Here is a 14063-nt window from a genome sequence, read left to right on the forward strand (position 1 = left end):
CCTGAGGACTGGGGTGAGGCCGACCTGCCCGCAGTGCCCAGGTCTCTCTCCTGGCCCACCTTGACGACAGGAGCGACGTTTGCTTTCTCCCAGTCCTCAGCAGCCTCTCCTGATCGCGGTGACATTTGAAGGATAATCCTGGGAGGCCTCACGGTGAGGTCCGCCAACTCCTTCAGAAGCCATTTGTGCATCCTGCCAGGCCTCGCCCCACAGGCTCCAGCGTGCCCCCCCTGGCCCTGGGAAAAAGACCCTTTGTCCACAGTGGTGAGGCCACATTGAGTTGTATTTCCCCAAGTACACAGCGGTGAGACCACGTGGGGAATTTTATTGCCCACAGTGTGCCACAGTCACGGAGGGCTTTGTCTGCCGCCTGCCACGCTCGGGTGTCCTCAGTGCTGCTCAGGCCTTGGAAAGCTGCAACAAGACAGAAAGAGCTGTGAGCAGCCAGCCCAGGCAGCTGTCCCCCCTGCCACCCTGGAGCTGCTCCCCCCTGGCTGGCCGGCCCCTGGTGCCGGGCATTTGCCGGGCTGCTTCTGGGCTCTGACCTCTGCCCAGACCCACGGATCCGGAGCTCAGCCCCACGTGAACCGACCTGCTATCTGACGGAGCCTCAATTCCTTCTTCTTCTTCTCGCCAGGATGTCATCTAAAGTACAGAGCAAAGAGGCAAACATCAGAGCACTGCTCCACAGCCCTGGCTTCCCGCCCTGCCCTACGGCTGGGACACATACTTGGGGAGCCACTGTGCAAGGCTCTAAATATCACAACTTGATGGTTGCTAAAGCTTTTTAAGGAACTCGGAGGCAGGTTGCAATGAAAAGCCCTGTGTCCCTGTCTACCCCATCTTGAGCCCATGGTACACAGCACGGTGGGTGCTGTGGCTCAGCCTCCGGAGCAGGCCCCGGCAAGGATGAACCAGCAAGCTGGTGCCTGGCAGGCTGCGGGGGGCAGGCTGGACTCGCTGCCCACCACGCTGCCTGCACCTCCCCGGGACGGGGCAGCGAGCCAATCTGAGCATCGCCCCGTGAGGGGCCCGGCCACTCTGCTAGCGCCAGCTGTGTGGTGCTTCTCCTGCACACAGGCCAAGCTCTGAGCAACCCTGTCTGCCCTGTTCTGCAAAGGCAGGGCCCAGAGGAAAGAGGAAAGAGAAAGCAGTTGCTCCCACAGCTCAAACCAACCGGAACTTCTGGAACCCGCTTGGACTAGGAGTTTCTCCTTTGCAGTCTGGTAGATCATCTACCATTAAACACAGGATTTTATGTACAAATATATACATGACAATGCAGTCATGTCCAAAACAGCTGGTGTGAATTCCTGTTCCTAACCCACTCCATGTGCAACAGGTCACATTTCAGTCACTGACAGCTTACAGGACTGCCCCTGTTAGCAATAGAAGAAGAAATAATACAATATTGTTTAATATGTTACATTTGCGATATACTGTTCCGAGGCTGTATCTTGGGAACCCCAAGATATTTGCCAGAGGATGAGAAATTAGCAAATCTCCTAAAGGCCCGAAAGAACTCTGATGGACGCTATGTAACCGCTACGGGCCAGATAGTAATATCCCCCTTGGTGATGCGAGAAATACTTCAGACAAGACATAATGAGTGTCACTGGGGTGCAGAGGCAATGGTACCATTTTTAAAACGTAGCATTGTCTCTACACATATGTTAACAATGGCAAAATCAGTAATGTCAGTGTGCGATTTGTCTGAAAAATAATCCAGTAGCAAGAAAACATGCTGAAATGGGAAGAGTTAGAGTAGGAATAGAACCAGGAGATTACTGGCAAGTTGATTTTGTAGAGGTACCTAGGACTGGGGGATATAGGTATTTGTTAGTAGGGGTTGACACCTTTTTCGGATGGCCAGAAGCCCTTCCCTGTTGCACCAATCAAGCTAAAGAGACAGTAAAATGGTTATATAATGGAAAACCATTCTGAGGTTTGGGGTTTCCGTTAGGAATATCCTCGGATAGGGGACCCCACTTTGTTGCATCTGTGGTTAAAGACGTAAGCCGGCTATTAGGAATTTCTTGGAATTTACATACTGCATGGAGACTCCAATCTAGCGGACAGGTAGAAAGGATGAACCAAACTCTAAAGGGACAGATCAGTAAAATCTGCCAGGAAGACAAAATACAATGGCCACAAGCTTTGCCTATAGCTTTACTGAGAATAAGGATAAAGCCAAGGAGTGGAATGTCAGTAAGCCCATATGAGATAATGTATGGAAAGCCTTATGAATCCCCAGAACCAAATCCTAATATGCATATAACAGGGAGCCAGGATGTTTATAATTATATATTGTCTCTTGGTAAAACTTTAGCTCAACTTCAAAGTGTTCTGGTGTGGAACCGACCGTTGTCACTGGAAAATCCTGTCCACGATATTCAGCCAGGTGACCGAGTGTACATTAAAAATTGGAATGAAGAACCCCTGAGAGAACGGTGGGCCGGACCTTATCAAGTATTATTGACTACTTTTACAGCTGTAAAGGTAGAAGGGGTGGATGCTTGGATTCATTATACTCGGGTGAAAAAGGTTCCCGAATTTTGGTCAGTGCGAGCAATCGGAAATACAAAACTACAGATGAGGCGCGTATAACCATACAATGTTGGGGTTCTTAACAACGGTAACGATAACAGTAATTGTTTTGTGTAAATACCTTGTAATTGAGTTCCTAGAAATACCAGAAAAATGGTGTATTAAATGGCAGGGAAAGCAGAATGGAACTGATCAGTTTTATACAGTAAGCCGGGTTGATAGTAGTGGTAGACAAGAGTCAACAAAGGTAGCTTGGTGGACTTGTGAGAAGAAATACACTTGCGACAGTAATAATGAAGATATCAAGCACTTACTTCCGGTATTGATAGCTCTTAGGGCAGGATGTGTTTGCCGAGGAATTAAGTACAATTTGGAAAGAAATAGCCAGGCTAGTCAAGTTGCAGTGGATTGTAGCTATAGTACCATACAAAGTCCAGGACAATTTGTATGGGCAGCCAGTAATGGAACTTGGACTACACACCTGCCGATAGATGGGGAGCTAAAAGAAATAATTCTAGGACTCCCTCCCCACACTGCGTCCAATAGGGAAAAAGTCTCCTTTTAAGGGAAAGTTGGAAACCCTACAAATTAGTAGAGCAAAAAGAAGTTTAGAAGAAGGGGCAGATGAAGATATATGGCATGAACCCTCGGATGGAGTAAAATTCAATTGGGCATTAGAATCTCTATTTGCAAAGGTAGTTACTTATCGAAATAGGGAAATGATTTATAAACTTACAGGACAAGTGAGTAGGCGCACAAGAGCCACAAAAGAAGGCTTTAGAGACCTTAATATCCAACTACAATCTACAACTAAAATGGTGCTACAAAAATCTATTGGCATTAGATACACTGTTATTAAAGGAACATGGAGTATGCAGATTTCTAAAAGATCATATTGATCATTGCTGCATTCACATTTCAAATGTGACTATTGATGTAGAACATGTCATAGAACAACTGGCTTGAGTAGAACAAGAAGCAGAACAGGAAGAGAAAGATATGACAACAAGCTGGTTGGATAAAATTTTTAGCTGATGGACTATTAGTAACTGGGTTAAGTCCTTACTGGAGACAATAATTATATTGGTGATTGTAGGGATACTAATTTGCTTAACATTTATAATGCTGAAAAGTCTGATGCTAAGGAAGACAACCTGGAACTGGACAGTGATGCAAACCATTGCTCGGCAAATGGAACCACGTCCTCAATATCCTCCACCAGCATCTAACAACTCCGGATTTCAGAGAAAGAATCTGAGGAACCCAGGAGGCGAAATGCAATGAAAACTGAATAGACAAAATCGGTTTCAGATCAAGTGAAACCAACCAGAAGAGCGAACATAAAATAAAGCAGAAGTGGTGGACTTATGAAATGTTGTGACAATCCTAATCTTTGTAATTTTCTTGCTTCCTAATGAAGTTATTTTCCTTGATTATATTATTGGTGAGCACTGAGTGTAAAACATTTTAGTTAGTTAGTGAAAGCATTTGCCCTCCTCGAAGGAGTGAAATGCTTTCAAAGGGGGGAAATGTTAGTAATAGAAGAAGAAATAATACAATATTGTTTAATATGTTACATTTGCGATGTACTGTTCCGAGGCTGTACTTGGAAGATACAAAATATATGTGCAAGGGTAACATGAGAACGCACCAATTCATGATGAGGAGTAAGGAGGATTAAAAGAATGCTCAATTTGCAAGACGTCTAGATAACTGGGGCTTCTTGGACTCTGGGAACTGGATCAAACCAACCTTGCGGTTTGGACTGAGACCAAGGGCTCAGAGAGCATGCGTGAGAAGGAAAGGTTAAAAAGTTCAACTCTGATGAAGACATCTTACTTCATCCTGACGACCATCAGAGATTAGTACGCAAGCGCAGAAGGACTGATAATTAGCATACGAAGCGAGGCTAGGCGGAGCTAGGAAATGAATATGCATAGATGAGTTGTGAAACCTAATGTGTCTGTAATAGCTTAGGGGATAAAAGAGAACTAAGAGAACAAATCAGACAAAGTTAGATTTGGGCAGGCATGCCCCTAACTTCCAGCGCCTAATAAAACACCTTCATATAATCACTTTGTGGATTATGTGTCTTCATGAACGCTAACACCCCCATCTGACATCCTCGTCCTGCGGGGCTGGGGCTGCAGGCGGTGCTCTGCGCTGCTTCCCCAGCCCTTGCCCCCCAGCGGCCTTTCCCTCCGTGCTGAGCGGGGCTGGCTAAAGCCCATCCCTGCGTCCGGTCTCGGCTGCTCCCCGTGCGCTGGGGCCTGTCCTGGTCTGGCCCCGTTCCAGCAGGCCACGCTGTTGCTGCATCTCGGGCTCGGCTTTTTCCCTTCCAGGCTTTCCTGTACAAGGCTCTTGGGACAACGCTGGGAGCTTGTCAGGAACTCCCACACGTCCAAGAGAAGCTGCTGCAACATCTGAAGAAAGCAAAACCTGAGGAGCCATCTGAGGCCCAGGTGAGTTTCCCTGGTCTGTCCCTGGGGGAAAGGGCTTCTTCCGGCCCTGCTCCAGGCCTTTTCCATCTCCTCATCGCTGCCTGCCACTGTGGCTGGCCGTGACTGAACGTCTGGGCCTGTGCCAACTGTCCCTCGGTCTTTTGTTGCAGGGAATCATTTCTCTTGTCTGCCAAGCCGCCGACAGCCACTTCCGCCTGGCCTTGGAGACCTTCACAACGTTTGCTGCCACACTGTGCAACGCCCAGTGTTTTGGGGCTTCCAGACGCAAGAAGGTGAAGCGTTTGGGGTTTCACTCATTGGCTTTCTTCCACCTTCTTTTCACTTCTGCACCAGTAGCGGCCAAATCATGGCAGCTGCATTTAGGTTGCCCCTAGTGTAAGAACCCCTCGAGACCTGCGCTTCGAAGGGGACCCCCCGCAGCTGGGGCCCGTGGGGTGTCTTCGGAGAGGATGGGGTTTTGTGCCTCGTGGATCCGAGCTGCAGCGGCTGCTTGCACACAGCCCTGTTCCCCTGACCGAAATGCAGCGTGACAGAGGCTGCGCCCTTCCGGCCCAGCCCCATGCGAGAGCCCTGCCTGCGGGCTCGGAACAACTCCTGGCCCCAGAGCTCACAGAGAGCTGGGGGAGCAGCTTGAGGAGCTGCCAGGACGTGCCCGGGGAAATAAGAAGCTGGTGCAGGGGCAGGGCAGCTCCTGCCTCGGGAGCCCAAGGGGCGTCGTGGGGTGTGGGGGGCCATCGGGCAGACGTCTCACAGCATCTTTACCAACGCAGATGACCCGGGCCAGCAGGAGAGCTCAGGCCACTTGCAATGCTGCCATGCTCACCTACAGCAGCATGGCACTGCGTGCCTCCAAGGAACAACTGCTCGCCCACGTGGAGGCAGACATCGTGGGCAACAGCCTGCTGCTCTACATCTCCAGTAGCCAGGTGAGAGCTCGGGGCGTGCAGGGGCAGGGATGCTGGGTGCCCCAGCTCCAGTCCCTCCGCGCTAGGGCATACTGAGATGGGCCGTCTCTTTCAAAAGGTCCCCCAAGAAACACTTTGTCCCAGCATGAAGATCCAAGCCCTTCCCCTAGATTTCCCCCACGTGCACATGTTCCTCTTGCAGCCCGCGGACCTTCATCCAGTTCAAAGTGTTTTCTTCTCTGCTGGGCCTCAGAACTTGGAGAAAAATCTCGCCCTGGTGCAGAGCATCACCGAGGTCGGTTGTGCCATCCAAGCTGTGGGTAACTTCAGCAGCTTTGATCCTGTCCTGCAGCACAAGCTGCTGCTGATCCTGCAGGTGAGTGCCCAGAGCCAGAGCTGTCTTGCAGGGGAGTTTTGGGCCATGCCATGAGGCATGAAGGTCTCCCTCAGCTGAGTGGGAGCTCCTGAGCTCCTAGAGCCATGTCCCCAGCTGGTGGGGCCGTTGGGTGCTGGCAGTCAGTGGCCATGGCTGGGCAGCCGCTGGGGAGCTGCTACATCCTGCAGCGCCTCTGTGGGAGCTGCAGGAGTGATGGAGCCAGTGTCTGGTAGTAGCGCCCGTCTCTGGGCAGGGTGCAAGAGCTCTCCTACGCCCAATGCCCACTTTGCAAATTTCTCTCTGGGACTTGCAGAACTTGATGAGGAAGACTCTCTGGGACTTCCCGGCATCGTCACTGCACCTGAAGGTGATTCTGGCCCTGGAGCAGTGGAGGTAAGAGCGAGGAGCTGCGGGGGCTGTGAGGCGGGATGACGTTCGTCGTGTCGGGGAACTCCCAAAGGGGGTAGGGGAAGAGGAGCAGCATCTACAAGAGGGAGGGCTGGTCTGTTGTGCCCAGTGACCTGTAGGGAAGGTTCTGGGCGGGGAGAAAGGCTCTGGTCCTCCTGCCATCTGGCAGGGAAGATAAGGAGCCCCAGGGTCTCCCTCACTTTGGAGCTGGGGGTTATTTGCTGCCGGGGAGGAGAGAGCAGCTGCTGGAGCTGAAGGCAGCACTCACCGCCACAGGCTAGGCTGGTTGGATTTGGGGCGGTCGATGAGGACAAGACCAGATGCCATTTGACCGTCTCTGGAGAGCGCTAGTAACTCTTCTTTTTTTTTTCTCTTCCTTTTTCCCCTTGCCAGCAAGCTGAAGATCTCTTTTAGCAGGAAGGAAATTTGCAGCCTGCTGTCTGACTGCTGCCAGTCCATTCTGCCACTTCCTTCAGCGGATGAGCAGATGGAGGAGATAGGGAACGCGGAGGTGGCATTGCTGCAGCTACAGGTACCTTGCTGTCCCTTCCCTGCCCACATCTTGGTCAGGACCCCACCCCCCAGCACAACCTGTGCGCTGGCAGCAACCGTGATACCGCATCTCTGTCCCTCTCCTCTGCTTCCAGTCTCTGCACATGGCCACGAAGGCTCTGGGCCGGCTCATGGCAGTCCTGCTCAAGACAAAGCCAACCACTGTCGTCTTCGTAGACATCGTCCACGTGAGTATCCATGGGGCGGTGGGGAAAGCATCCCTCCTGTCAGTAGTGGGGACCGAGATCTGGGGCCCCTGGCGAATTAGCAGAGGAGCAGGAACCTCCTGCTGCCATGCCAGGTCACTGTGACCTCAGGGAGGCAAAGAAATGGGCCCTGCAGGGGGAGAGCCAAGAGGCATCCCTTGGCCGGCTGGAGCAAGGAGATGGCTGCATGAAAAAGCTCCTGGGTGGGGGCAGGTGTGTCTGAAGAGAGTGGGGCAGTGCAGGCAGCAGTGCCAGTGCCCACTCGGTGGGGCCGCGGGGCAGGCCCTCAGGGAAAGTGCCAGGAAGGGAGGGAAATGGAGAGGGATGGCGGGAAGGGAAAGATGCCCCCTGTGAGACAGAGCTGTTCTGCCCCAGGTACTGTGGCTCCGGCTCTCCTCGGACAATCCGTGGGAGCGCAAGAGGGCCCTGCAGGTCTACGCCCAGCTGCTGGCGGATTGCAGAGATGGAGTCACTTTCCAGGTGAGTAAGGATGCCCACCGTGTGCCCCTGCTCCCTGGAACCACTGGGGCCTGGAAGGGGAGCTCTGCCCAGCTGTGCACGGGCTTTCGGGTCCCCCAGCACTATGGGGTGGCCCCTCTGCCCAGTCCTGGCTTGAGTGGGGCACGGGTGGGAGATGCAAGGGGGCGCTGGGGCCGCCTACAGCCTTTGTTCTTCCTCTCCCCCATGCAGACAAGATGTGCCTACGTGCCGTTTGGCTCCTTGGCGGGATTGCTGGGGCCTCTGACCTATGACCCCGTGATCAGCTCCCGCCAGCTGGCCGCTACCTGCCTCAGCTCCCTTCTCCACATCCAAGGTGAGTAGAGCAGGCGCCTGCCGGCCCTCTGTGCCCCGCCTGGCCCTACCAGGCTCCCAGGGGCTGGGCCCTGCTGCCAGGAGGGAAAGGAGAGGCACGGTGCTCGGCTGCTGTCCTCTCCCCACCCTGTTCGTCCTCCACCTCCCCAGCCACCTGGGGAGGGATCCTGGCAGAGGAACACCCAGTCCCACCTGCCAGCAGCGTTTCCTGCAGCCGGGGGCACTCAGGGCCATCCCCCGCTGCTGACAGCAGGACGTAGACCCCTCAAGTGAGGAGCGTTAGGAAGGAGGGAGCTGAGCTGCAGGCCCATGTTACATTTACATGTTACAAATATGTTACATTTGCGATGTACTGTTCCGAGGCTGTACTTGGAAGATACAAAATATATGTGCAAGGGTAACATGAGAACGCACCAATTCATGATGAGGAGTAAGGAGGATTAAAAGAATGCTCAATTTGCAAGACGTCTAGATAACTGGGGCTTCTTGGACTCTGGGAACTGGATCAAACCAACCTTGCGGTTTGGACTGAGACCAAGGGCTCAGAGAGCATGCGTGAGAAGGAAAGGTTAAAAAGTTCAACTCTGATGAAGACATCTTACTTCATCCTGACGACCATCAGAGATTAGTACGCAAGCGCAGAAGGACTGATAATTAGCATACGAAGCGAGGCTAGGCGGAGCTAGGAAATGAATATGCATAGATGAGTTGTGAAACCTAATGTGTCTGTAATAGCTTAGGGGATAAAAGAGAACTAAGAGAACAAATCAGACAAAGTTAGATTTGGGCAGGCATGCCCCTAACTTCCAGCGCCTAATAAAACACCTTCATATAATCACTTTGTGGATTATGTGTCTTCATGAACGCTAACACCCCCATCTGACATCCTCGTCCTGCGGGGCTGGGGCTGCAGGCGGTGCTCTGCGCTGCTTCCCCAGCCCTTGCCCCCCAGCGGCCTTTCCCTCCGTGCTGAGCGGGGCTGGCTAAAGCCCATCCCTGCGTCCGGTCTCGGCTGCTCCCCGTGCGCTGGGGCCTGTCCTGGTCTGGCCCCGTTCCAGCAGGCCACGCTGTTGCTGCATCTCGGGCTCGGCTTTTTCCCTTCCAGGCTTTCCTGTACAAGGCTCTTGGGACAACGCTGGGAGCTTGTCAGGAACTCCCACACGTCCAAGAGAAGCTGCTGCAACATCTGAAGAAAGCAAAACCTGAGGAGCCATCTGAGGCCCAGGTGAGTTTCCCTGGTCTGTCCCTGGGGGAAAGGGCTTCTTCCGGCCCTGCTCCAGGCCTTTTCCATCTCCTCATCGCTGCCTGCCACTGTGGCTGGCCGTGACTGAACGTCTGGGCCTGTGCCAACTGTCCCTCGGTCTTTTGTTGCAGGGAATCATTTCTCTTGTCTGCCAAGCCGCCGACAGCCACTTCCGCCTGGCCTTGGAGACCTTCACAACGTTTGCTGCCACACTGTGCAACGCCCAGTGTTTTGGGGCTTCCAGACGCAAGAAGGTGAAGCGTTTGGGGTTTCACTCATTGGCTTTCTTCCACCTTCTTTTCACTTCAGCACCAGTAGCGGCCAAATCATGGCAGCTGCATTTAGGTTGCCCCTAGTGTAAGAACCCCTCGAGACCTGCGCTTCGAAGGGGACCCCCCGCAGCTGGGGCCCGTGGGGTGTCTTCGGAGAGGATGGGGTTTTGTGCCTCGTGGATCCGAGCTGCAGCGGCTGCTTGCACACAGCCCTGTTCCCCTGACCGAAATGCAGCGTGACGGAGGCTGCGCCCTTCCGACCCAGCCCCATGCGAGAGCCCTGCCTGCGGGCTCGGAACAACTCCTGGCCCCAGAGCTCACAGAGAGCTGGGGGAGCAGCTTGAGGAGCTGCCAGGACGTGCCCGGGGAAATAAGAAGCTGGTGCAGGGGCAGGGCAGCTCCTGCCTCGGGAGCCCAAGGGGCGTCGTGGGGTGTGGGGGGCCATCGGGCAGACGTCTCACAGCATCTTTACCAACGCAGATGACCCGGGCCAGCAGGAGAGCTCAGGCCACTTGCAATGCTGCCATGCTCACCTACAGCAGCATGGCACTGCGTGCCTCCAAGGAACAACTGCTCGCCCACGTGGAGGCAGACATCGTGGGCAACATCCTGCTGCTCTACATCTCCAGTAGCCAGGTGAGAGCTCGGGGCGTGCAGGGGCAGGGATGCTGGGTGCCCCAGCTCCAGTCCCTCCGCGCTAGGGCATACTGAGATGGGCCGTCTCTTTCAAAAGGTCCCCCAAGAAACAGTTTGTCCCAGCATGAAGATCCAAGCCCTTCCCTAGATTTCCCCCACGTGCACATGTTCCTCTTGCAGCCCGCGGACCTTCATCCAGTTCAAAGTGTTTTCTTCTCTGCTGGGCCTCAGAACTTGGAGAAAAATCTCGCCCTGGTGCAGAGCATCACCGAGGTCGGTTGTGCCATCCAAGCTGTGGGTAACTTCGGCAGCTTTGATCCCGTCCTGCAGCACAAGCTGCTGCTGATCCTGCAGGTGAGTGCCGAGAGCCAGAGCTGTCTTGCAGGGGAGTTTTGGGCCATGCCATGAGGCATGAAGGTCTCCCTCAGCTGAGTGGGAGCTCCTGAGCTCCTAGAGCCATGTCCCCAGCTGGTGGGGCCGTTGGGTGCTGGCAGTCAGTGGCCATGGCTGGGCAGCCGCTGGGGAGCTGCTACATCCTGCAGCGCCTCTGTGGGAGCTGCAGGAGTGATGGAGCCAGTGTCTGGTAGTAGCGCCCGTCTCTGGGCAGGGTGCAAGAGCTCTCCTACGCCCAATGCCCACTTTGCAAATTTCTCTCTGGGACTTGCAGAACTTGATGAGGAAGACTCTCTGGGACTTCCCGGCATCGTCACTGCACCTGAAGGTGATTCTGGCCCTGGAGCAGTGGAGGTAAGAGCGAGGAGCTGCGGGGGCTGTGAGGCGGGATGACGTTCGTCGTGTCGGGGAACTCCCAAAGGGGGTAGGGGAAGAGGAGCAGCATCTACAAGAGGGAGGGCTGGTCTGTTGTGCCCAGTGACCTGTAGGGAAGGTTCTGGGCGGGGAGAAAGGCTCTGGTCCTCCTGCCATCTGGCAGGGAAGATAAGGAGCCCCAGGGTCTCCCTCACTTTGGAGCTGGGGGGTATTTGCTGCCGGGGAGGAGAGAGCAGCTGCTGGAGCTGAAGGCAGCACTCACCGCCACAGGCTAGGCTGGTTGGATTTGGGGCGGTCGATGAGGACAAGACCAGATGCCATTTGACCGTCTCTGGAGAGCGCTAGTAACTCTTCTTTTTTTTTTCTCTTCCTTTTTCCCCTTGCCAGCAAGCTGAAGATCTCTTTTAGCAGGAAGGAAATTTGCAGCCTGCTGTCTGACTGCTGCCAGTCCATTCTGCCACTTCCTTCAGCGGATGAGCAGATGGAGGAGATAGGGAACGCGGAGGTGGCATTGCTGCAGCTACAGGTACCTTGCTGTCCCTTCCCTGCCCACATCTTGGTCAGGACCCCACCCCCCAGCACAACCTGTGCGCTGGCAGCAACCGTGATACCGCATCTCTGTCCCTCTCCTCTGCTTCCAGTCTCTGCACATGGCCACGAAGGCTCTGGGCCGGCTCATGGCAGTCCTGCTCAAGACAAAGCCAACCACTGTCGTCTTCGTAGACATCGTCCACGTGAGTATCCATGGGGCGGTGGGGAAAGCATCCCTCCTGTCAGTAGTGGGGACCGAGATCTGGGGCCCCTGGCGAATTAGCAGAGGAGCAGGAACCTCCTGCTGCCATGCCAGGTCACTGTGACCTCAGGGAGGCAAAGAAATGGGCCCTGCAGGGGGGAGAGCCAAGAGGCATCCCTTGGCCGGCTGGAGCAAGGAGATGGCTGCATGAAAAAGCTCCTGGGTGGGGGCAGGTGTGTCTGAAGAGAGTGGGGCAGTGCAGGCAGCAGTGCCAGTGCCCACTCGGTGGGGCCGCGGGGCAGGCCTTCAGGGAAAGTGCCAGGAAGGGAGGGAAATGGAGAGGGATGGCGGGAAGGGAACGATGCCCCCTGTGAGACAGAGCTGTTCTGCCCCAGGTACTGTGGCTCCGGCTCTCCTCGGACAATCCGTGGGAGCGCAAGAGGGCCCTGCAGGTCTACGCCCAGCTGCTGGCGGATTGCAGAGATGGAGTCACTTTCCAGGTGAGTAAGGATGCCCACCGTGTGCCCCTGCTCCCTGGAACCACTGGGGCCTGGAAGGGGAGCTCTGCCCAGCTGTGCACGGGCTTTCGGGTCCCCCAGCACTATGGGGTGGCCCCTCTGCCCAGTCCTGGCTTGAGTGGGGCACGGGTGGGAGATGCAAGGGGGCGCTGGGGCCGCCTACAGCCTTTGTTCTTCCTCTCCCCCATGCAGACAAGATGTGCCTACGTGCCGTTTGGCTCCTTGGCGGGATTGCTGGGGCCTCTGACCTATGACCCCGTGATCAGCTCCCGCCAGCTGGCCGCTACCTGCCTCAGCTCCCTTCTCCACATCCAAGGTGAGTAGAGCAGGCGCCTGCCGGCCCTCTGTGCCCCGCCTGGCCCTACCAGGCTCCCAGGGGCTGGGCCCTGCTGCCAGGAGGGAAAGGAGAGGCACGGTGCTCGGCTGCTGTCCTCTCCCCACCCTGTTCGTCCTCCACCTCCCCAGCCACCTGGGGAGGGATCCTGGCAGAGGAACACCCAGTCCCACCTGCCAGCAGCGTTTCCTGCAGCCGGGGGCACTCAGGGCCATCCCCCGCTGCTGACAGCAGGACGTAGACCCCTCAAGTGAGGAGCGTTAGGAAGGAGGGAGCTGAGCTGCAGGCCCATGTTACATTTACATGTTCCAAATATGTTACATTTGCGATGTACTGTTCCGAGGCTGTACTTGGAAGATACAAAATATATGTGCAAGGGTAACATGAGAACGCACCAATTCATGATGAGGAGTAAGGAGGATTAAAAGAATGCTCAATTTGCAAGACGTCTAGATAACTGGGGCTTCTTGGACTCTGGGAACTGGATCAAACCAACCTTGCGGTTTGGACTGAGACCAAGGGCTCAGAGAGCATGCGTGAGAAGGAAAGGTTAAAAAGTTCAACTCTGATGAAGACATCTTACTTCATCCTGACGACCATCAGAGATTAGTACGCAAGCGCAGAAGGACTGATAATTAGCATACGAAGCGAGGCTAGGCGGAGCTAGGAAATGAATATGCATAGATGAGTTGTGAAACCTAATGTGTCTGTAATAGCTTAGGGGATAAAAGAGAACTAAGAGAACAAATCAGACAAAGTTAGATTTGGGCAGGCATGCCCCTAACTTCCAGCGCCTAATAAAACACCTTCATATAATCACTTTGTGGATTATGTGTCTTCATGAACGCTAACACCCCCATCTGACATCCTCGTCCTGCGGGGCTGGGGCTGCAGGCGGTGCTCTGCGCTGCTTCCCCAGCCCTTGCCCCCCAGCGGCCTTTCCCTCCGTGCTGAGCGGGGCTGGCTAAAGCCCATCCCTGCGTCCGGTCTCGGCTGCTCCCCGTGCGCTGGGGCCTGTCCTGGTCTGGCCCCGTTCCAGCAGGCCACGCTGTTGCTGCATCTCGGGCTCGGCTTTTTCCCTTCCAGGCTTTCCTGTACAAGGCTCTTGGGACAACGCTGGGAGCTTGTCAGGAACTCCCACACGTCCAAGAGAAGCCGCTGCAACATCTGAAGAAAGCAAAACCTGAGGAGCCATCTGAGGCCCAGGTGAGTTTCCCTGGTCTGTCCCTGGGGGAAAGGGCTTCTTCCGGCCCTGCTCCAGGCCTTTTCCATCTCCTCATCGCTGCCTGC

General features: G+C 54.8%; 2 protein-coding genes across 2 annotated transcripts; both read left to right on the plus strand.

Moving 5' to 3' along the window:
* Positions 1-4335: 4335 nt before the first annotated feature.
* Positions 4336-9770, plus strand: LOC136790774 (maestro heat-like repeat-containing protein family member 2B). Its single transcript, XM_066996552.1, has 12 exons — positions 4336-4339; positions 4843-5009; positions 5159-5281; positions 5780-5935; positions 6117-6290; positions 6604-6683; positions 7092-7230; positions 7346-7438; positions 7832-7936; positions 8147-8270; positions 9375-9494; positions 9644-9770. The coding sequence occupies exons 1-11, from the start codon at positions 4336-4338 to the stop codon at positions 9473-9475; spliced, it is 1266 nt and encodes a 421-aa protein (XP_066852653.1). The 3' UTR covers positions 9476-9494; positions 9644-9770.
* LOC136790722 (maestro heat-like repeat-containing protein family member 2B) lies at positions 9534-13055 on the plus strand. Its single transcript, XM_066996142.1, has 8 exons — positions 9534-9766; positions 10265-10420; positions 10601-10774; positions 11088-11167; positions 11576-11714; positions 11830-11922; positions 12317-12421; positions 12632-13055. The coding sequence occupies exons 2-8, from the start codon at positions 10265-10267 to the stop codon at positions 12761-12763; spliced, it is 879 nt and encodes a 292-aa protein (XP_066852243.1). The 5' UTR covers positions 9534-9766; the 3' UTR covers positions 12764-13055.
* The last annotated feature ends 1008 nt before the right edge of the window (positions 13056-14063 follow it).

This window comes from Anser cygnoides, chromosome 4, assembly GCF_040182565.1.
Source record: "Anser cygnoides isolate HZ-2024a breed goose chromosome 4, Taihu_goose_T2T_genome, whole genome shotgun sequence".
Taxonomy (NCBI): Eukaryota; Metazoa; Chordata; class Aves; order Anseriformes; family Anatidae; genus Anser; species Anser cygnoides.

Excerpts from the sequence above, each read along its gene's own strand:
- LOC136790774 (XM_066996552.1), top strand. Across the intron at positions 6,291-6,603 it reads AGCTGCTGCTGATCCTGCAG|AACTTGATGAGGAAGACTCT; the intron begins GTGAGTGCCCAG and ends TGGGACTTGCAG. Across the intron at positions 7,439-7,831 it reads TCTTCGTAGACATCGTCCAC|GTACTGTGGCTCCGGCTCTC; the intron begins GTGAGTATCCAT and ends GTTCTGCCCCAG.
- LOC136790722 (XM_066996142.1), top strand. The coding sequence starts at position 10,265 with ATGACCCGGGCCAGCAGGAGAGCTCAGGCCACTTGCAATGCTGCCATG. Across the intron at positions 11,715-11,829 it reads TGGCATTGCTGCAGCTACAG|TCTCTGCACATGGCCACGAA; the intron begins GTACCTTGCTGT and ends CTCTGCTTCCAG. Across the intron at positions 12,422-12,631 it reads GAGATGGAGTCACTTTCCAG|ACAAGATGTGCCTACGTGCC; the intron begins GTGAGTAAGGAT and ends TCCCCCATGCAG.